General features: G+C 33.0%; 1 protein-coding gene across 18 annotated transcripts in view; it reads left to right on the top strand.

The window, feature by feature from the left end:
• Rbp (RIM-binding protein) overlaps positions 1-24,488 on the top strand; it is a 233,080-nt gene extending 208,592 nt beyond the window's left edge. For 17 of the 18 annotated variants that reach the window (XM_067759463.1, XM_067759452.1, XM_067759451.1 and 14 more), the window contains one exon: positions 18,043-24,488. In XM_067759463.1, coding sequence (XP_067615564.1) covers positions 18,043-18,780 — 738 coding nt within the window. In that variant the 3' untranslated portion in view covers positions 18,781-24,488. The remainder of the gene's footprint in view (positions 1-18,042) is intronic. The other variant, XM_067759464.1, reaches the window with a different exon arrangement.
• Positions 24,489-25,058: the final 570 nt, after the last annotated feature.

The following is a 25,058-nucleotide window of genomic DNA, read 5'->3' as shown; positions in this document are numbered from 1 at the left end:
GTTCTTATTTTGTTTCTAGCTTTAATTTTAGTCATGCTCATTTATTTTTTTTTTGTCTGCTCTTTTTCTCTTTGTGCTTTTTATTTGTTGCAGTCACATATATTTGCTTCACTGCTGCGGTTTTTATGTATATCATACTTTTTGTGGCCGTTCCTTCACCATCTAATGGACTTAGACCCCTGTAGGAAATCTGCCTTCAGCATTAGTGATAGCAACAAGGCATTAATGAATATCTTGTGTAAGCAATCTGATGGACTTAATGTAGTACACTTCAACGCCCGCAGTTTAAATAATGATAAGCTGGACTATGTTAGGGATGTATTTTCTGATTGTAATGTCGATCTTATTTGTGTCACGGAAACCTGGTTCACTAGTGATATTCCTGACGTTTGTTACAGCATCCCTAACTATAGTCTGACACGCGTTGACAGAAAAGGAAAGAGGGGGGGAGGAGTTGCTATCTACTGTAAGTCCTACTTGAAAATTAGTGTCTTGGCAGAATCAAAAAATAGTGACACGGAGTTTATCATTGCCGAAATATCGGACAACGTGAAAAAAGTTTTGGTATCTTGCGTGTACAACCCCCATAGGTGTAATTTGTTAGATTCATATTTTGAGGAGTTATCCCAGTTTTTAATTGATTTTGAGCGTTTTGTAATTTGTGGGGACTTTAACGTGAATCTTTTGTGTAATGGTGCTTACACTATGAAACTACTTGACCATGTCGCGGGCGCTGGTCTTACCGTTGTTAACAATATTGTACCAACAAGATATTCACATAACTCAACTCCGAGCCTGCTGGACATCATTATAACGGCAAGCCCTGACCACATTTTAAAATTTCAACAAATTAGCTTCATCTCCGATCATGATCTTATTTTTTGCACACTAGATGTTACGTTTAATTGTTCAGCTGACACCGTTACTTCTGTTTATCGTGATTTCAATTCTCTAAATGTGGATGAGTTGTTTGTTGATCTATCATATGTCGATTGGGCCTCATGTTGGTTTCTTGTTACCGTGGATGAGAAGCTTGATTTTTTAAATAACACCCTCCGCAATCTATTTGATGTCCACGTACCGTTACGTGAAGTCCGGTTTATAAAAAATTCTTGTCCTTGGTACAATAAAAAAGTCAGATCTGCTATTAAACTACGCAATAAGCTGTACACAAAGTGGAAAAAGACCAACACTGAAACTGCTTGGTCGCAGTATAAAATCGCTCGCAACCAGGCCACTTACATCACTAGGCAAGCAAAGCAAATATACTGTCACCGAAAGTTAAATCCGGCACTAGCATCTAAAGATTTATGGCGAAACTTAAAGAATCTCAACATCCATGGTAAACAGACGATTGAGTGTCAGATTAATCCTAATACTCTTAACGATTATTTTAGTAGTTCGGGTATTGTCCAGAACAGAGCTGAGTACCTAGAACACACATTTTCACCGGAGAGAGAATTTCAATTTAGCGCAGTAAGTGAAAAAGATGTTCTTGAATCCCTTATGAGAATCAAGTCCGATGCCATAGGAGAGGACGGAATATCCTTGAAGTTTGTGAAGATTGTACTGCCTTTCGTGCTAGGAACCCTTACACACATAATCAATCATTGCTTTACAACTTCGTGTTTCCCAGTGGAATGGAAAAAGGCTGTGATTGTTCCTGTCGCCAAAAAAATGCAGCCATAACACCTTCTGATTACAGGCCAATCAGCGTTATTCCAGCCTTCGCTAAAGTGTGTGAGTCCTTGATGGCAGCTCAAATTTCATTATACGTTCAAGAACATAATCTGCTCAATCCACTGCAATCTGGTTTTCGTCCTAAGCACAGTTGTTCTACAGCTATGTTGAAAATACTGGACGACATAAGAATTAATTTTGATAAAGGTGACCTAACTCTTCTTTGCCTCCTGGATTTTTCAAAGGCATTTGATTTAGTTAGTCATAGACTTCTTTGTGAAAAGCTCAAATGTTTTTTTGGGTTTTCAGTTACATCAGTTAGCCTTATGGCCAGCTACCTTGCCGAAAGGACTCAGAAAGTTGTATGCAAAGGCACTGCATCTAGATCATGTATTGTCTCTTCTGGTGTACCGCAAGGCTCTGTCCTTGGTCCTCTTCTGTTTACTCTTTTTATCAATGATGTGTTCGCTAGGTGTCAGTATGTTAATGCACATGCTTATGCTGATGACATTCAATTGTATTTATCTAGTCGTGTTGGTCTTGTTGATGATTTGTGTTACAAAATAAATTGCGACTTGTCTGCTATTGCGAAATGGGCTTGTGAAAACGGTCTGTGCTTGAATGCCAAAAAGTCATATGTTCTGCCTATAAGCAATAATGTTGTGCATACTGAAGATATTCCAAAACTGTTCGTTGGTGAAAACGTGCTTTCATTTACTAGCAAAATAAAAAATCTGGGCTTTGTGATTAACTCAAAATTAAACTGTGTCGACCATGTAAATAAAGTTGTGAGTAATGTTTATTCTGTTTTACGTAGATTGAGAATGTCTGCTTCGTTCACTCCCCTAGAGACTAGGAAAAAACTAGCTATGCAGCTGATCCTTCCACAAATAACGTACTCAGAGCTCGTTTACAGTCAACTTGACTCTGCTTCGTCCCATAAAATTGATGTTACTTTTAACAACGTCACACGGTATGTTTACGGCCTACAAAAATATGATCATATATCTCCATGGAAGCGCAAAGTTATCGGATGCAGTATTTTTGAGTACATAGCAGCGCGAAATTGTATATACATGTACAAACTCATTGAATTTCAAACACCAAAGTATCTTTTTGAGAAACTTAAATTTTCAAAGTCTGGTAGACATCGCAAATTGATCATTCCCAGATATTTCTATTTGTGCTCTTCGAGGCTATTCTTTATACATGCTGTAAGGCTCTGGAATTCTATCCCAAATTTCCTTAAGGGTGTGTTGTGTAGGAACAACTACAGAAGGGTGATTCATGACTACTTCAGTTCAGGGAGCTTAATGTGATTGTGGTAAACTTTATAGTCTTCCTTGTATTTCCATCTTTCATTCTTTTACCAACAAAACTTTCTATTCGTTAAGTTTATAATTATTGTTAGTAATTCTCTAATAAGAATTTAGGCTTAATTGTTAATTATTTTGCAAAGTATAATCGTTGATGTGCTATAAAAGACTCTGTCTTACAGTCACAACCACTTTTTTAAATAAATTGAAATTGAAATTGAAATTGAAATAAAAACAGTTGTTATAGACTTTAAGCTCAAAGCAGGAATCCTTTATCAATGGTACGGTTATTTACCATTCATAAATATTGTAACGAATTTACTGTAATTCCCCTTATTTGCAATCTTCTACTAACGTTCGTATAGATAAATTGTTGAATAAATAACACCACTATTTAGTAATGCAAAATGGACTTTATTCAAGTACTTCACAATAAATAACTACTATTGCCCGAAAGATAGCGTGCTTAATTCAAACTGACTCTAGCGCCTCTATCTGTCGCTGCCTTTTATACTCTTTGATTTCCTCGTTCGCATCTTCTAGGCGCTTCCATTTCCAGAATCTACTAGTTGGTCATCAGCTATCAAATTTCTCAGCTGTAACTACAATTGCACGATTTTATAGCTTCTCTCATTGCATACTTTCGGGAGTATCTCAGATATATGCATGTGGTTGTACATTGCTTCTCACCTGCGTGTATGTACATATGTGTAGACATAATGATTGATTCGTTTATGTAGATACATAATGATTGATTTATGGATGTGCATACAAGGCGCTGCTTAGCATCGGCTTAGAGATGGCAGTGCCCCCTAGTGTTGCTAATATTCGTAACAATATATATGTCAATTAAGTGTAGTTGATAAAATTAGCTTTAATTTTTAGTACTTTGTAATACGCAGTACTAGGTTACCAATTTTTTCCTAAAAATTCGTTCCTAAAGTTTCAGTATTTGCTTTGGGTTGAATTTGTTTAAAAATTTGTGTTAAAATAATTTTTAAAAATAAATAAAATTTAGTACTTTTCTACTAGGAAATATGTTTAATAAACAATGGTTTTTCTCCACTGCGTTTGAATTGTCAATGAAAATGTAAATACTTATTCTGTATTTATCTATTAAATTTTAAATGTCTTGCAAAAATCGCTTATATATTTATTTTGTTATTAATTTTTTTATCTTTAATTTTTTTAAGATTATTTATAATTATTAAATTTTTGAGTTCTCTGCCATCTCGTCATTCACTAAGCAACAGTTTCATAAATTCTCAACTCAATTTACAGCACAAAAATAAAAATAAAAACAAAGAAATGTAAGAAATAAAGCATTAAAGCCGGAAATAAATCACGAAAGCAAAATTCAACAAAAACAACTTTGTCCAAGAAACTGAAAAAAACCAGTCAAACATTTATTTACAGAAATATATATGAGCCAAATTATATATATGTATACTTTACCAGCAATACCGCCATATTGTCAATATATACTTATATCAATATATATATTCAACAAGACAATAAACTTAAATATCAAATAAAAACTTTTTATGTATAGCTAGCAACATTTTGAACAAAACTCTTGTAGTGACCATTAACAAATACTTATATAAACGTGAATTTTTTGTTTTTGTTATATTTACTTTAATCCACGTATTTGTTCAAAAAGATTAATATACATATATATTTAAATCAAAAAATATACAACGCCAAACGTACTTCGAAACGCTTGTACATTTTTGTGCATTTTGAAAAAGAAAAAAAAAATTGTTTATTCGTTTAAGTAATAATTTCAGAGCTGTTCAAAAAATTTTATATTGAATTGCAAATCCCAATATATATACCAAATTATATATACACTAGACTGGGCCGGTTTATTAACCGATATCGCGCCATCGATTTTTCGATAGGATTTGGGCTCAGTAAAAAAAACGTCCACTACGCATATCCAAAAAAATAATTTTGGAGCCTGCGAAAAAAAATGGGGAAAAGGTCAATTTTTCGACCAAAACCCAAAAAATATTTGTTTTCCAAAAACTGTAGTAAAAACGTTTGCGATAACAGTTTTTTGAAAAAAAAAAATTAAATTTTTTTTTGCGTTTTTGGAAGTGTTTTGGTCGAAAAATTTACCCCTTCGCCATTTTTTTTCGCAGGCTCGAAAATTATTTTTTTTGGGTATGCGTAGTAGAACGTTTTTTCCTGAGCCCAAATGCTATCGAAAAATCGTCCATACAAATCGAGCCAGGTTAATATACACTGAAATTTTTTTTAATTGACAAAAAAAAAAAAAAACAAAAAAAGTTGTAAATGTTTAAAGAATTTGGATGGTCCCCTTAATGAACAAATTTTGAATTAAAATTTTTCTCAGTGCTACAATATTTTTCAAAAACTCAATTTGATAGTGTGAATTTGAATATCACACCGAAGTGCCTTGGCTACATATGGAAGTTCTCTTTCCTTGCACTCTCATATGGAATGCAAGCACTTTCATATGAAACGAATTTATACGTCAGGACATATGGAAGTGCTATGAAATTTTTTTATATATACAAAGTTTGAATTTGTATCTGTGCCTATTCTTCATGTTAAGATAAAAACGAAAGTGCTATAAGTGTATAGGGGTTGAGCAGCTCTAAATAATTTCTTCGACTTATATTTTCTTTTTTATTGAATTATTACTTCTTTCCCTTCATCAAATACAAAAAAAAATAAAAAAAAAATAAATACTTTTACTCATCTTTAAGAATCTTTAAACGGTTCTATCATACGCGGTGCGTCTGAGTAACAAGTCAAATCATAATCAAAATAAGTTTGATATTTAAGCCGACTCATCACATTCAGAAATGGCTCACATATCTGACGCATCGTGTGTAGACCTATTACTAAAAACTTTGAACTTTTCAAATTTAAAGTCGTTTTCTTGGAATTTAAAATAGAAATATAAAAATATTTAACTTAACCTCTTTTATTAGAAAACAACAATGCCAATTAATTTTATTGATAATGATAAATATTTTACATTCCACTACCAAGAAAACGACATTCGAGCCAAATATATTTATTTTCATCAGCAGCAAAACCAATGGCAACAAAAGCACTCCACAGTACCACCAGTATCATCCACCCATTACATTAACTAGTTTTACATACTTACATATGTACATATTTTCTATAAAAAGTTTATATTTTATTTTCAAAGAGTTTTTATTCATAAGCGCTATCAGTCCATACTTTGGCAACAACAAAGCAACCAGTCCATGCCGAATGTTTTCTCATGGAATTTTTGGCAAGTTTTGGTTAACTTCATCCTATTCATGCGGTGTAGCCACTTTGAAATTTTAGAAAAGAGAATTAATTAATTAATTTAATGCAACCATTAAAATATATTTTTATAAATGTATCTGACAAAAAAAAACCAGCGGCAACCTTGAAAAAACATCGGGTGATTTGCCAAAGTATCGAGTGACGGCTCTTATGAATAAATACTATACGCAAACTACCGCTTTAAGCCACATATGTATGTATAACATTTTATCTTGTGACTTGGTTGGCAATGAACTGACTCTTGCTCGCATACTACGCACTTACCATTCATCTGCTGCTACCAAAGGGTGTCTCATCATGGGGTAATTTGCGGAAAATGGCTCAAAATCAAATATCAGAGCACCGAAAGGTTACAGATATTTGCTCTCATTTTCAAAGATCAAGCAAATTTCCATTAAGAGAAAAATGAAATATTATTAAAAATAGCAAAATTGAATATTTAGAAACTTAAAAAAAACTTATTTTAATTTTATTTTAACTTATGAATCCCATTTCTTGATATCTCAAAACTTTTTTATTAATTTTTAAAATTTCCATTGTGAAATTTTAACGCAACAAAGTGCAATTCTGAAATAGCTATACATGACTTTTGATTTGCAATTCTCGTAAATTTTTTTTTTTATTATCTCGACCGTTGAGCCATCTAACGGAAGCGGTATTGCAAGATTCATCCTTCCGTATGATTTTCTCACACTTCTGGATCCGTTTATTAAAACCGATCCAAGGACTTCGAATTTCACATGAATTTTATAATTTTCTTAACCCGGGAGCCATCTAGTGGAAATGTTTTCTCCTCGTCATATTTCGATTTTCAAGATTCTAGCCCCGGGAAGTTTTTCAAAAAGCTATTAAAACATTTTACAAATTTGTATTGAAATTCGCGAAGAAACATGTCGGATGCATGTAGTAAGGAAAAAATTCTAGAAAAGCTTTTAAAATGTTTCAAAAAGTTTCAAGGAAAATCATATTTTTCGAAAACGTTCCCATAATCAGCTTTGCAAATTTTTTTGTGATTTCGCCACAAGTTTCTTCAAAATACCCTGGTTTCGATGGGTGCAAGTAGAGATTACTAGCTATTTTCCATGAGCAGTTAAGTTCTGCAACTCTTATTATTACCTCTGCCATTAAGTCAAAACAATGTCACGGAACTTAGGCCTAAAATATACTATATTCCCCGTCTCGTAGCGTAAGCTAATCTCTTTAAAAAATGATAACCATCCCATAATTTTTTAAAGAATTCTATAATTATTTCGTTCCCATCGCCACCTATCGGAAGTTTTCACCATTTTATTTCCATGGTTTAGTCATATTTTAATTAGATAATGTATGTTCTGTAAGACTTTTTTAAAATATATCGATCCGTGCGGTACCAGCGAAACTTTTTTGGCGACGGCTACGGGACTATGTTCACTAAAGCGTATCATTAAAAAAATGGGATTTATTTGTATACTTACTTCGTGGGGGTTTCAAAAAACAGCGAACTTAGTTGTTCTCTATAAATAACTTGAGCATTGATTTCAATGAGTGCTACATTGTCGTAAGGATATTCACTCAGAGAACCACTCGTCCAAAGAAGTCGTTAGCATATGTATCTGGCTACCGAAAACCGGCATCCTTTATTGGAGTCATATATAAAAAAATTAACAATAAAGTAAGAATAGGTTCGGGTATCTTTCGTACATATGTATGTCAAGTCCAAAAGTGAAAATCGAAAATTATAGATACATAGAAAACATAGAGAACCGCAGCTGTGCTGCTATTACATGGTGCCGAGAATTTATTTTTATTTTTATTTTTTGAGCTGCTCAAACTCCGGGAACATTCCAACAATTTTTTACGCATACATCATGATACGCTTTTTGTGCACATAGCAAATACCTAACTTACAAGGAAGCTACCTAAAACTAGATCGAATATTTCATATTTCGTTTTGAGCGTTCTGAATGAAAAATAGATTGCAAGATTCCCTTTTATCCGAGCCCAACGAAAGTATTTTTCTAGTTTTGTTGTATTATCTTAGTGTTCTGAAATATGTATGTGTGAAGCTTCAAGGTTTTGGGAAGTATATAAAAAATTAATCAGATGATATCAGAGAATCTAAAAAATGGGAGTGATGATGAATTTCGCAAAGAAGAGAGGAAAAAAACAAGGCGTTTTACTTGAAACTTTACCATTTTTGCTATAAAGATTCGTCGTCTGTTTGTATAGTAACAGCAGAGCTTATAGCTTTTAAACTTTGCACTTTGTATCTGAACAATTTTAAGTCAAAAAACCATCAAAGTTGCATACTACTACCAACTATCGAAAGTTTTCATTAATCGATTTATTTACATATATTATAATCATAATAAGAGCCGTTTCAAATCTTCAAAGTCACCAGCAAACATGGTAGTGTAGAATCTACTTTCTAAACTCTAGTTTGACACTTGAATTGAAATCCCCACTGACATATGCGCTGTCTTTTATGGTCTATCAGTGCTGTCATTTCCGTATTCCTTTTGAATATTCGGCCGTCCAGTTATCATTCATTCTTTTGTTCTTCATATTTGTATTCACTTTTGCCAAATCTTGCCTTCATTTTTTTCTAATTTATAAAAATTGATTTTATAATTTATATTATTAAATTATACTCATATACATATTTATAAAAAAACGCATATATACATAAACCGTTATCTCTCGAACGCCCGCCATCTCGCACATTTACACCACATTAATTTCTTAATCACAACCGAACCTTACAAAAGAAAGCAGAGCGAAATTTATAGTTGTCCAGTTTATAAAGAAATAATTATAGCTTACTGCGAATTGAGGAATTGTTTTTCTTTTTTTGCTTTGTTCAAAACAAAAGTCTACATACATACAAAGATGTGCTACACTTATTATATCCTTCTATTTTGAGCTTTAATTTGTTTACTAACAACTGTAGTTAAATAAGCAATTAGTAATTGTGTCTGTATATAAAATCCATGTAGCAATTTTCATGAGTCAAAAACTAAAAAAAAGAAATATTATTATTAAAAAATACCCCTCTTTATTTATTTCTTTTTATATTTAACTGAAAATATGTATTTTTTATAATTTTATTTATGTTAATATTGGATGTCTAATAAGTGTAATTATTGTCATTATTAAATAAAGTATATGTGATTAAATGTGATATGTGTAAAAATAACTAAGACACAAAAATTTTTATTTTACTTGTATTTTTTTTTTTTCAAGTGTAAAAAGCTTATACATTTCATTTGTTGTATGTATTTCAGCTTTTTTGTATTATTTTAATTATTGGAATTTTAATTAACAATTTTTATATTTTCTTAATTTTTTTTTACTTTTTCTTTATTATTAGGTTCTAAGCAAATGCCACTTATAAATTTTTATAGAATATCACCCTGTATTTTTTAGCTAAATAATATGTCAACTAGTGGCTTCCACATATTTGTTTTATTAAGCGCTTTAAAAATGTTGAAAATAGATCGCTTCACATGCGCAAAACTTTTTTTTTTTCAAATTAGTACCCCTAAGTTCTCAACTCATAATTTTGTGCCTACATACATTTGTTTAATTTTATAGAAATGCTTTATATACTACTCTTTTTTGTTTTTCTTTTATCATTAATTAATTATTTTCCTTTCTATCGCTTTAACCGTTCTCTGAATTTTACCAGCTGTTTTTTTTTTAAATTTTTCACTAATTTTGTATGTGAAAAAATAAATAATTTGATCAAACCTTTAAAAGCTAAACAGAATTTCAACAAACAAAAAAGTTATCAAAACTCAAATAAGTGAAACTAGTAAAAAATACTAAGAAAACAGATATTCAAGTTAACACATTTAGCCATTGCTGACTTACAAAATTGCCATTATGAGCAACCAGACGTGCCCCAGCGTCAGCACTTTTGCGTTTGGTCCTGCTCGGGCGCCAGTTAATGGGCCTTACATAAGCTGTTAAATGTGCCAACTTACATATCGACAAAAAAGTTATTAAAATTATATAGTTTTCAAAACAAGTACGTTTATAATTAGTGCAAAGAATATTGATTACTAATATAGCTTTTTCGTAAACACCAAAAATTACTCAATTTTAGACAAAAAAAATCCCATAAATTTAGACCCAAAGTCTTCGAAATGTAGTCAAACAAATATGGACTGCTTCGTTTGTGCTTTATTTAAATTAATTAGTTTCTTGTTTTTTTAAATTATTTTTACACAACAGTTTTAATTTTTGCAAAGTAGTCAATACATACATACATACTAGTCATCACAGAAAAAGGCAACGAGTCTTATACAATCCACCATTACCACTCAACCGCCATAAACTCACCATCGGAAAAGCAGCCCGTAGCTCGTATTACACAATCACACATACTCGTTACATTGTTTTCGTAATTTTTCTTTAGAACATGCATACTTACATACAGATTGCTTATGTGCTTTAGCAACAGAAAAAAAATTAGAAATCGAATATTCGTATTCATATAAGTATATTATGATTATTTAATATTAATAAGAAAGAAATGAATTTTATAAAAAAAAAAACGTTGCAATTTAATAATTTTCGATTGAGTTTTACTGTTTTCAGTTGAAAACTATATAAAATTATTATAGTATATTTCTATAAATAAAAAATATCAACTTCCCTTTGAGTTATATTTCACGAGTTTTGTTCTATCTTAGTAAATATATAACCAGTTATACCGTTAGTTCCTTTAGAGTGTTTAAAGTTCAAAAATGTTTTATTAAAAAAAAAAACGTTGCTAGTTCTACATATAAAACCCTCTTTTAAAACTATCTTCTAATAAACTTTTATAAAAAAAAAACGAATTCATAAGCAGTAAACAAAATAATGTTAATCGCTATAAAATAAATAAAAAAATAGTTAAGTATGACTCTTATAAAATGATATTTTGGCAGCGTAGATAATTTTTTTATGGTCTATGCAGTTCATTCAAAATGTTATTAATATGTGGTTAACAAGATTTTCTTTTTTTCGAATATGTACATATAAACACAACGATTTTCTAAAACTCAGTACGTATGTAAATAGCTTAATGTTTAGGCAAAATTATTCCAACGGTATGTATTACCTTTTCGATGAAGTACAAACCCTTCGCCAATTTTTCAAATGATGAATAAATTTTTACTTCTTTTCTGGGTAATCATACTTCTAAGGGGAAAAGTTTGAATTATTCCGGAACAATTTTCCATCATCCCTTGTCTATTTTGATTTGGAGCATTGCGCCATCTTCAACAGTCGCAGGAAATGAGCTCGCAACATCTTTAAAATAGTCCCGTAAGGACCCCAAACTGGGTACTAATTGATCTCGAGATATTCTGTAAGTGATCTGGTATCGAGGTACTTCACATTGCTCCAAAGCTCCAGGTTGCTTAAAAATTACCACAAAAACTCAACATGACTATCTCCGGGGTTGTTGTATCCAGAGCTGGATAGTAATGACTACCTTAGGTAATCAATACCCGTCGATTCCCTATTACATCTACTTGAGAAAAGTAATCAATTCCTTTCCTCCACAGCAAAGGAATTGGTTACATTTTAATTCCTCAAAAAAAAAAAAAAAATACACCAAAAATAAAATACTTTGCTCAAATGTAATTTCTACCCCAATACTTTCGTAAGGAATTGCAAATGTAATTGAAAATTTTCCAATTACATTACAAGGAATGCCAAAAGAAATTGATAATTTCCCATTTCTCAAAGGAATTGCAAAAGTAATTGAAAAATTCTTAGTGTAAAAAATATTTTTGCGATTCAAGCGTTGATTTTATGAGGCCATAGTAACTCCTAGGACCATAAGAAAATTTTTGTAAAACAGAAGCACTGTCTTCTATGACTGGAAAAACATTTCTCCTCGCCACATATGAGGACCGGTATAGTAAGATTGTGTCTTTGTAGTTTAGATTTGCTGTTGAGCGGCCGGTCAATTGCTTTGTACCTAAATGGATAGCAACGTTTCTTTATATTTTCCTCAAGTGCTGCTGACACGCGACTAGAGGATTTTGTTGCGGCTTTGTACTTTAGATACAACTTCGATGGCATACGCCTTGAAGGTGAGAGTGTCACCGAATGTTACCACTAAGATCTTTGGATGACTGACGCTCGGAAGCGCAACACCGTCGACGTGAACATCCAATGTGGATTTGGTCGCCTAGGTTTAGATAATTTGCCGTGAGACGTTTTGAGCGCCGTGGTTGACTGTGTCAAAACGGACAGAGCAGGAAGGTTTCCAATGTCTTCGCTACTGGCGAAAGGAGTTATATTGGTCCTTACGACTCACCTTCGTTACTTATACCGGCAATCGTTTTGCTGCCCTCCCTTTCCCGAATAATGCATGTCTAGGAGAGCGTGCTTTCCGCAAGGTTATTAAATCCGCTTCGGCTCGTTTTATTCCCGCCGTAAGAATCCCGGAAATGCGGCCACGGAGGCCGCAACTCAAGCGAGAGAACTTGACCTTATAAGACAACACGACCCCAACGACACCCAAATAAGGGATATAAACCAACGCATCAGATTGCTAGTGGATGAACACAAGCAGGCGAAATGGGAGGAGCACTTAAAGAATTGTAACTTTTCTGTCGGTGTAGGTAAGCTATGGTCCACCGTAATGTCCCTATCGAACCCGACTGAGAACAATGACAAAATTTCCATCGCTTTTGGCGATAAAGTGCTGTCGGATGCGAAAAAATGCACGAGCGCTTTTTACCGACAAAATGTAATGCATATTCTACGGTTGTCAAATCCAGACGGCGGGTCATCAGACGCGCACACAAGCATAAATACAGCGCGTCCCCAATTATCATCACCGCCAAAGAGGTTGAAGATGCCATCGTTCATGCTAAACCAACTAAAGCAGTAGGCCCAGACGGTATAGCCATGCCAATGCTTAAAAAACTAGGCACAGAGGGATTTAATTATCTAGCGCATGTCTTCAGCCTGTCCCTGTACACCTCCGTCATCCCCGAAAAATGAAAAATGGCCAGGGTGGTTCCGCTTTTAAAGCGTGGGAAACCAGCATCATAGGAAATTCTTATCGTCCGATATCTCTCCTATCGCCAGTAGCTAAGACACTTGAAGCCATTCTGCTTCCTATTTCACTGCAAATTTGCGTCTTGCCAATCATCTCCATAGGACAGTTCTCGTTGCACTACACCTGTCAAAATCTTTGGATACGGTCAACCACGGCACACTACTTTAAGACCTGGTAGGGTCCCGCCTTCCTCCATGTCTCAAAAGGTGGGCCGCAAATTATCGGTCTGGTCAGCAAGCATCGGAGAAGGAGTCACTATCGTTTCCTACGCCGATGACTGCACAATGATGGCTATCTTCCTGATCTCTCCAGTTTCCTCGCCTCGCGAAACCTGACATTGTCACCGACCAAGTCATATCTTGGGTGTGACGTTCGATCAGGATCTACATTTGGAGAGCAGTTGTTCCTAAAATCCAGAGCCGTAATGAAAGCCTCAAATCTCTTACTTACAAAATAATTGGCTGGCCGATTGCATGCTTCGCGTCCCCGAAATGGTCGCCATGCCTAAAGGTTACTCACAGGAAGGAATACAGGCCTGCCAAATTACTGCCCTCAGAACCGCTACGAGCTGTCTTCTTATGTCCCTAGAACACCACCTACACAATGAGGCAAGAGTACTCCCCATTAGGGAGAGAAATGAAATGCTTAACAAACAGTTTCTGTTGAATACCCAGAAATTTGGGTAACCCACCAGAAATCTGATTGATGAGGCTATACCTCCAAGGGGCTTAAGGGGTCATCTCCGTAAGCATTCTAAAGAAATACGGAACCTGAGAACATAACCGTATGAAGCAAAAAAGCAGGTCCTCATTGATATCCACAAACAGGCTTCGGACCTCTATGTCAGAATTGCCCGGCGAATCCAATTCTTAAAGAAAAATACCCAGAACTTCCAGAAGAGGAAGGAACTCTCCCTAGGGAAACGCCCGTCACTCTAGCTCAACTTCGATCTGGATACTGTAACAGGTTATACCTATCCAGAATCAAATCTGACATACAAAATGTATATCCTGCTTGCAATGTGTCCCAACATAACACCAACCATCTCTTCAGTTGTAATGTGGAACCAACACCTCTAACACCCCTCTCACTATGGTCCACCCCTGTTGAAACTGAAAGTTTCCTTGGACTCCCGTTAGAGGACATTGATCACAATTTGTGATCGTTCGCACCTATTGGATGGGGCGAAGCACTGCTACAACAACAACAACAACTGGGGCACAGAATAACATTTGACCACTAAACTTTTCAAACAAGGAGGCGAAACGATGCATAATTTTTACACAAACTTTTAAATATAAAGAATCTTTTGGCATTGACAAATATAGTTGCACCTGGAGCCGCTATATCTTAATTACACTTCACTTCAAACGTTTCTGAGATTTTATTCGGACGCCTCTTTGTCATTGTCTGCTCTAATAAGTATTCAGAGGAGGTAACTATGTATGCTATCAAGAATACGAGAAAAACGTTTTCCGGAACATTAATGGTGTTTACGTTATGCCAGCTGGATGTATCAAAGAAAATTAAAAAGTATGCTGCTTTCCTATAGCCACCACCCTTTGATAGCGGAGGAAGGAAATGAGATGCCCTTATTTAGCTGCGAACTTTAGGAAGAAAATGATTTGATAATCATTGGTGTTTCCAAATATTCCAGTTACCACTCATAAGAAAAATCTGATGAAATAATGAAAAGTGTTACCCGAAAAGTCACCCACATCAACCGGAGTAAGTTCCTATACACACACTAACTTGTAGTTTTTCAATTACTTTCGCAACTCCTTTGAGGAATGGAATGGGAATTTCGAAAGTACTTTTTCCATTCCTTGTAATGTAATTGGAAAATTTTCAATTGCATTTGCAATTCCTTTCGAAAATACTGGGAAAGAAATTACAATTGCGTAAAGTATTGTTTTTTTTTTTTTCAATTACAAACAAAAAATTTTTTGTACTCGAGCCTCAAAAAAACGAAATTACTTTTGGTATTTTTTTTTGAGGAATTGAAATGTAATCAATTCCTTTGCTGTGGAGGATATGATATGCAATAAGAATTTGACGAAAACTAACCACTTCTTGTTTTTGTACAAGGTGTTCGATAATAATAATGTTCCTAATTCTATTATGAAAGTATAAGTGCGTCATATACATAATTTTCCAAGTACTTCATTACTGTTTCTACTAAAATTGGCCTCGGGGTAATAAGACCCTATGAGACCAATTTCAAAAGTTGGCGCTGCGGACGTATAACGTGGACAAGAGATAGCCCTTAGATGTGTTTACACGATATTCATAACAAAGAAAGGTATTCAAGAGAGTTTTAATATTGGGAAAATTTCATGAGGATATCCCAAGCTGTTTGAGGGATAGTCTACAGTAGACCAGCGGAACCATAAGTTCCATTTCAAAAATATGAGACTTAACGGCAAATGACAGCTAACCTTGGTTTTGCTTATATTTACCAAACAGTCTCGACATTATTACCCAACATGTAAGCCAGTGATAAACCAGAGTGGTTAACACAAATTGCGTGTAAAGAAGGAGATTAAATGATGAGCTTTATGCAGATATGATAGTGCAACGTAAAAAGCTCAAATCTTTCGTTGGCAAGGTCATGGTTTGCGAATGGATGAAGACGCTCCAGACCAGAAGGATATCTGAATGTTAGTGAGCTTCAGTTATCGCGAAACACGAGGTTAAATGAAGAAAGCGGTTAAATGATGTGCTTTATGCAGATATGAGTGCAACGTAAAAAGCTCAAAGCTTTCTTTGGCCAGGTCATGGTTTGCGAATGGATGAAGACGCTCCAGACCAGAAGGATATCTGATTGTTAGCTTCACTTGTTTCGAAACAGAATAACTAACATGATGAAAGGTCGAAATCGCCCGGGCGATTAAGCTGCAATTAATGAGGCCTGAGGTTACAATTAATCAATTTCATTGCCGTTGCCAGCTTCAGCTGTTTAATTTTTCTGTATGCCCTTATCTGGATTCAAACCGGGTTCGGCGTTGTGCTACCTTCAGTATCAAATTTGAATTGGTATGACGGAAAATGGTTCCAATATACATGCATCAGCTGTTGCAATAAATTTCGTTACTCAAAGCTCCCTTAAAACTATGGACCCTGTGAATAAGCAGAAAAAAATATAAATAAAATGCTAGTTTTCGTCAGCCGTAGGAAAAGATTTGATAGTGTTAGTTTTCGTATGGCACGCCGATATATTGTTCAACTACTTCGGTCGACAAAAAAACTTTTATATTGAATCAAGTATGGAATATGTATCGAGGTTTTTGTTACGATACTATAAAGTGACCGATACACTGAGAACCATAAGTTAGTGCGAGCTCTAATAATATTTTTTGTTCAATCAAATTTCAAATGCATTACTTCTCATATCCGTTAATTTTCGAATGCTTCTTAAAACGCCGATGATAGCGTTCTCAAACTAAAAGGCGAATTTGTGATATGTATATATGTAAGTAGTTTTTCCTACTTTTCGAATTTCGATTCGCGCTCACTTCACAGATATAATTACCCTCTTTTGTTTAGTAGTCGCTGATCACGAAGAGTACCAACATCGAAAGAGGCTTTTGCTTATTTGCGCATTTTAAAAATCATATTTTGCAAACAAACGCTAATGCGCGGTATGGTTTAATTGTTTAATATTAGCAATATATTTAGCTTATTTTTTTGTTAGACTCTGGCAATAAAACCATAGTTTTATGGCATACTAGTGATTTTTTTTAAATTGTTCTCAAAACATGCGTGCATACGGCTCGCTCTGTTGCTGGTTAATCAACAAATAAACTACTAACTCTACGAAGATTTTATTCTGACCAAAACAGCCACAGTTTCAGTTTTGGTGACCACTGTCCTAATCAATCTCAAACACGCGTGAGCGAAATGAAATTGTAAACAATGATACTCACAAAGAGAGGACTTAATATGAAAAGGCTTTGCTTTGAAAATTAATATGTGTTGGTGGTATTAAAAACTGGGCATCAACTAAAGATGTCATATTGGGCATCATACGCCTTCGTTCAATCCACCAAATTCCGTGTGTAAGGAGTAACATAGTTAGACTCAAGGACAATTTGCTTTAGGAACAATGATGAACTTCTCAAATCCTTCTCAAGTAGCTAACAAGTTGAGAACTAAACATCGAGGGAACCGAAAAATTGAGAACTTGATTTCCCAGCTGATTCTTTTGTTTCTATATTTTGACACCTTTAACTTTAAAACAAAAACGTATCTTCATTTTTTTTTTTAAAGGTAAAATAAAAATCTTGTTAACCACCATTCAAATCATTACTCTGCAAACATTTAGAAAAACACAATATTTAATGGCATCGAATAAAAATGTATACTTGTTTCGGATTACTCCCTTATTTATACGTTACTCGAACCGATTTTGGTTTGTTTTTATTATATTTAAAAGTACGGGTTCTATATTGTCCACAAAATTTTGTTTCTAATTCTTTCTTAATCCTATTTAATAATACATCGAGCCCCACACCTCTGTAACCTATCTAAAATATTTTATAATGCTATCCATAGTCCCACCTTATCTCACCCTTGAGTTACAAAATATTTCCAGTTCCCTTTCGTAGTTGAAGTATTTTGTTAAAAATTCAGAAATCTTTAAAAAGTAAATCTAATTATTTGTGTGTGTGTGCACATTTGCAGGGGATGATCGGTCTCGGTGGTAATGTTGGTATGCAACAACAACAAAAACCATATGGTCAGCAACAGACGCAACAGCAGCAACAACAACAACAACAGCAACAACAACAAATGGGTATGGGACAACATATGGGACAGCAAATAGGTCAACAGCAACAGGGTATGATGGGGCAACAACAACAGCCGATGGGAGGACAAATGGGTCAGATGGGACATATGACGCCTCAACAACAACAGCGACACCAACAACAGCAGCTACAACAACAACACCAGCAAGGGCAAATAGGTATGGGTGGTCAGATGGGTCAAATGGGACAAATGGGCCAAATGGGCCAGCAAACACAGTCCGGTATGATGGGCGATCAACAACAAATGGGTATGGGTGGTATGGGACAACAACAACAGCCGCCCGTAACAACACAGTCTGGTGGTTTATTCTCCGGTGCGACAAACCTCCTCTCAGGTGCTACTTCGGCTGCCACCGGTGGTCTATTTGGTTCGAAACAACCACCGCAACAACAAATGGGTGGTCAGCCAATGCAACCACAAATGGGTGGTCAGCCAATGCAGCCAGGCCAACAGCAACCACCGCAAGGTCAACAACTACCGCCACAGGGTCAAGGCCCTGGAGCGGGGTTGTTGGGTGGACTAAAGGGTATCGCGTCGGCGGCACCGGGCGGCGATGTACTGTCGAAAGGCAAAGATCTCTTTGGCAAATTCGGATTTGGTTTCGGTAAATAACCCCGGTCGTTATGTAGGACATTTCTAATCGTATTGTATTTAAATTTGTATTTACTTGTATTATTATTAGCTAAAAGTGAACAAAGCAAATTAAGAAAAAGTAGAAGAGAAAAACCATTAATGATAAATTTAAATAATGAAACAAGTAATAATAATTATAATAATAAAAAAAGTTTTAAGTCTTATAAATATGATTATAATAAATTATACCAGACGACATATTTATGCAATAATGATTTTGCTAAAGTAATGGTACTTATATTTTTTATTACATAATACAAAATAATAACGTGAATTTCGAAATGTGTATGTGGAAATGTGAAAGGATCGGGAGATAGAGAGCGATAAAAGAAACAAGTCAAATAAAAATTTTAAAAGCGATAAAAATTGTTAGAAGTATGTAATAACGGATAATTTTTTCTGTGAGCATAAAAGTACCATTACACAACAAACATATGTGCATGTATGTCCGCCTGTTTCAGTGGACAGTGGTAAAGATCCCGATAAAAATTTAACATGTAAATGCAACAACAAATTGACTCATATGTATCACGTTAAATTTTTATCGAGATCTGGATCACAGGCCATTGGAACGCGGGGTATGTGCTTGTACAGTGTTGTGCAATGCAATAGTAACATGTAGCTGTTCTGCTTCCTGTGGGTTCATCATCCATGTCCGTATTGGTTGATATTTCGTGCTGACAACACCCAAATACTGCTGAGCTAACCCAGATAAAAGGTACGTTAAAAGAAGCATTTTCAGAACCGAAGATTCATTAAAAACAAGAAAATTTGTTTAAATAAAAAAATTGTAATGCTTCTTGAAAAGCGAAATTCGCTGGCAATTGCATTCCAATTGTCAATGCTTGAGAAGTATGAGCAACTTTTTGGAAATTTGTGGATATGTTGTCTAAAATCAATCGAAACCTCTGCAAAGCTTAAATAAATTAAAATAATAATAATTATTGGCTAGAACTCGCCAATATTTAACGTTCCTATTGTATTGGACAGCACTGTATTTAAGTATGTCGAATTGGAAGCAGAGTTGTGATGTATCAAAAAATAAATACGAAATTGCGGAGTCAAATAAAATAAAATGAGAGCGGAAAACTAAATTTTACAGTTGTTGTAAAAATTATATTTTAAGTGAAAATGCGCATACAAATATAAATTTATCAACTACATACATGTAAACAACACTGCAACGTGAAAAAAATTACAAAAAACAACATTATTCAAAATAAAATCCTCTTTTTAGGATGACAAAAATGCAATAAAATAAAAATCGGTAAATGTATATTGAAAAAAAAAAATTTTAAATTAATTATTAATTTTACGCTATCCATGTTTTTAAGTTCTATCTCATAAGGATATAGTATACATATTAAAATATACATACAAACATATGTTTATCCTATAAATACATATACACACACAACTATAAATAAAAAAGACAACACACATTCGAAAAAATATAAATATTATTATTAAAAAATAATTATTGCTAATATTAAAAATTTAATATTATAATATATATGTATATATATACATGTATATCCATATATGTATATAAATATTATATTATATATGAAAAAAACATGAATATATTTACAAGGAAATAATTATTTGTTACGCACATTGTTAAATTTGCTACTGTTGCTGACCAGTTTATAAAAAAAAACGATACAGACTAAATTTATAAATTGAAAAACTGTAAACTTAACATACAAATACATACATACGGTGGATCTACCTAAAAGAAACAAACAAAAACGCAAATTGCAGAAAAAAATTACTTAAATCCAAAAAAAAAGAAAAAAACAAAAATAATATGCTACATTAATAGGTGTAAGAGTATGTATAAATTGGTTGCAAAAACAAAAACGCAATCAACAAAAAAAAATTATAAATATTTACATATAGAATATATGCCTATACAAACATACTATATGCATTATACCTACATATACACATATACTTTAACTTAAACAAACGCGATCAAACCACAAAAAAGATTGTTTAGAATATATAAAAAATTAATATGTTTTTTTTTTTGAGAGAAGTAAATTTTCCAAATTAAAAACAAAAATAAAATAAAGCAGCAAGCAGCAAATATCCTCATGGACTGCAAAATAACACTATATACATGCATACAAATATACCATATAACACATACATACCTACATACATATATCAGTATGGTAAATGGTGAGTTGATTGGTATAGTAAATCTGCTTTAAAAGTAATACTTAAACTTAAATGCTGAAACTTTAATACATACATACATACATACCAAAAAGCAACAAATATAAAATTCAGTTAATGCTATTTCCAATTGATTAAAACTAAACTAAAAAAAATTATAAATATCGTATCTACATACTTATCACACGCATAAATTAAAAAATTTAATTAACTTCTCCAAAACATTTCTAAAACTCTTACAAGTCGACATAAAACTAAAAAAAAAAAAATCTAATCACAAATTTTCTTCAAAGCTAATAAATTTCTTAAAAACCTAGTTAATATCAAGAATTTTCTTAAAAATAAGTTTAGCTTTCATACATTTTTTTATATCGAGTTACTTACGTGCTAGCTAAGAATTGAAATTATTTCATAATTTCGCAAATTTTAACGGAAAGTTGTAAGACCCATATACAGAATATACTTAAATTATGGAGGCAACCTTTTTTCCTATTGCTAAACAGCAAGCATGGCGGAACCACACAGCTGACGGCTGGAAGTCAACTGACTAGTACTTTTTTTAATCAGATTTGACATTTGAACTTCTGCCGCAGGGCGATTTTAACATAAAACCATAGAATGACAAAAACAAACAATATGAAATGTGTGTGTTCATTAAAAAATAAACGTTGTCTTATAATTACTCTGTACAACAGCAACAAAGGAGCCGTGGTATTTTTTATTATTTTTAATTTGCATTTAAAGGCTTAACTGGTCACAAAGTGCCTTTTAGCAATGTTTGCAGAATCCTGAAGGGTTTAAGCTTTTTTCCTAATAAATATTGGTCCTATTAAAATGAGTAACATTTTTTACAGCTTGACCCAAAACCCTTTGTCACTCCCCAATCTTTAAGTGCAAAAAAAATGACTTCGACATGGTGTGCTGTAGATATATTATCTATACAAAGTCCATTTATGAATAACACCAATGTCGCAAAAAAGTTTTCTTGGTGGCTTAGTGTTATTATTCTGATTCCATTGGATTTTTGCTTAGGTGGTGCGCTTTTAAATACAATTCTGAAGTAGGGTGCTGTAGAAACAAATTCTGCAATAGTACGTTTTCGAAAGCGCTGAACAGATAAGATGATATTCCACATTGATATAGCGATTGAACCTCTAGAAAACATTATGGCTACCTGCAGAAAATAAGGGTTTTACCTTAAAGGGTATTACGTTCTACTTCAATGCAATATTAGGATATTCGACAACCATATAGAAAAATATATTTTTTAAATAACTGTAACTGTGCACCCTTTCTCGTATAGTTTTTTTGTTGTAATAGTTTGTTTTTCGGCTTTATTCAGAACAATCTGTTGGAATGTAGATATAAAACCAAAACAAATACGACATGTATGTATGTAAAGTTAGATAACGCATATAACAAATTAAAAACGAAAAAAATTACAAAGAAAAGTGAACAAGAAATACCAAATATTTTATGTACCTATTGCATTACAAAAAAACACAAAAGTAGAAAAGGCAAACCAAATAAAAAGAAATAGTCAAGAAACAGATAGCAACCATTAAAGCAGTAACGTAGAAAGGACAAGAGGAAAGTGTAAAAGTTGTAGCATTGCAGTAATATGCGTTCAATATGCATACGTATATACTATATTTAGCAGTAAATAAAATTAAACAATTTACAAAACACATACATACACACAGAAATACATAGCTCTTTAATAGAAACATGCATTCAAAATTCATTATATTTCCAAATAAAAAATTTTTAATTTTTCAATTTTTTATTTCGATTTTCTTCGAAAGGAACAAAAAAAAAAAAACGCAAAAATGGCAATAGAAATAAATAAATTTTTTTTCAAATTCACACCAGAGAGGGGGGGGGGTGGAGTTCTTGTTCCGTTCAACAGCCAAGAGAAAAAAAATGCAATTTTGTTTAAATTTTTATTTATTTTTTTCATTACACGACTTCACTGAACAAGAATTTACCGTAGCTCGCAAATTCGAAAGTCTGTAGTTGTTTGTGTGAACTAGTAAATCATAATTCGTTTATTGTATAAAAACAAAACATACATTAAAAAATTACTGAAAAACTAACTATAGAACCAGAGGGAACACTTGTTCTGTGGAATGATAATTTTTATTATTTATCTTTTTATTTTTCATTATTTTATTTTGTTTTCTTATTTTATCTGATTTTATTTCATTTGGTGCTTTTTGTTTTACATTATTTTAATGAAATTGAATTTATTTTATATTAGTTTTTTCTATTTTATGTTGTTTAATTTTTTTTCAATTTTTTTTTTTTATATTTTATCTTATTACTAAACAAAGTGGCACACAAAATTGTTGCAACCAACAAAACGAATAAATACCGCAACTTGAATATTCTCATTTTTTTGTAAACACTTTGGATATCAGCAGAGAAAATCACACATTCACTCATGTTTGCTGACTTTCGCGCTATACTTCCAAATATGTAGAAAATCTTCGTTCACTCGCACACGAGATCAAATTAGAGTTCGTTTGCAACAACAAGCACACGTCGGGAGTGTCCGTATGAACATTCCCATAGTTTAAAAACGTGTTTGACATTAGTAGCTATGTAATTTTTAAATTAATATTTGAACCTATATGCATACATTTTTAATGGCCTACACTTGAGATACATACGCAATTGCTTATACCTTAGAATCATAATTTCAGCATTAAAAGGGCGCAAATTTTCAACTTGCAACAAGAATTTCCCTTACATAAAAGTAATTTCACTTTTTCAAACGTCTAAATTAACTATGAAGTTTCATAACAAGAAATATATGAATAATAAAACAAAAATACACAAGCAATAATAAATTACCCATACACGTTTTCACACATATTAATTCATATATACATACATACATAAAAACAAGCATATACATAGAAACAAAACGGAATAAATAAAAATAAATTAAAGTTAAAAATGTACCCCACAAACAAACAGAACAATACAAATATCGTTGACTATCCAAATTGCCCACAAAATGATAAACAATTTTACACCTAAATTTTTTGTATTCAAAATAAAAGAAAATCAAGTCTTATTTAGTATTATATTTATATTTAGCCAAAGAAATAGGAATTTGGTGAAATAAAAGGAAATAAAAATGTTCAAGCAAACAAAAAATTAAACAAAGACAAACAAATACAAATATCCATCTATTTATCTAAAAAAAAGAAAATTTAACAATAAATGTAAATGAAACAAAATTTAATGCCATTTTTCCACTACGATTTTTATTTAAAAAAATTCACTATGTACGTACATATGTATATACCACATTCAGTTACTTTGAAATTCGAGCTTTAAACAAATATACATGTAGCCAAAACGCATACATACATACAAACATGTGTAGGTTTAGTGGCAAGCAAACATATACACATTTATATCCGTTTATATGCATAAAAATATATAGTGCTTATACCAGGCATGCTTAACCAACGAAACGATATCATTTCGTTACGATAATCAACGTTAATAAACGAAACGAAGTCATTTCGTTTCGTTTATTAACGTTAAGATCGTCAAATTAACGAAATGATTTCGTTTCGTTTTCTGCCATATCAAAACGAAATCAAATCGTTTATGTTGATTATTAATTTCAAACTATGCTGGCAAAGCTGATTGATGGCGGAGTCATTAAAGGTGAAAGCATTATCCAAGCTGATTGCAACTTTTCTCATGAATTTTGACAGTACGAACATTTCTCAGAGTATTTTTGACATTACCACCAACGAATTACACAAACAAATTACATAGAGTTTGTGTGTGTATGTGCGCTCGTTGTTGCCACCTTACGGCTTCACCATGGCTATAGCATTGCCAGCACAATTCAAACATAAAGTATCACGTTTTCGTTAACGTTTTTAACGTTAACGAAAGCTTTTCGTTTCGGTTAAAAACGAGATACAATTTATCTTGATAATTTCTTTATCGATAATATTTCGAAGTGTTTCAACGGAAACGGTGGAAATTTTTTGATAAACGATTAGCTTAACGTTAAGGTGCATCCCTGGCTTATACATACATAT

The sequence above is a fragment of the Eurosta solidaginis genome, chromosome 1, assembly GCF_040869045.1.
Source record: "Eurosta solidaginis isolate ZX-2024a chromosome 1, ASM4086904v1, whole genome shotgun sequence".
In the NCBI taxonomy this organism is placed as follows: domain Eukaryota; kingdom Metazoa; phylum Arthropoda; class Insecta; order Diptera; family Tephritidae; genus Eurosta; species Eurosta solidaginis.
Note: the sequence above shows the minus strand (reverse complement) of the source record. Positions and strands in the feature narration are given on the sequence as shown.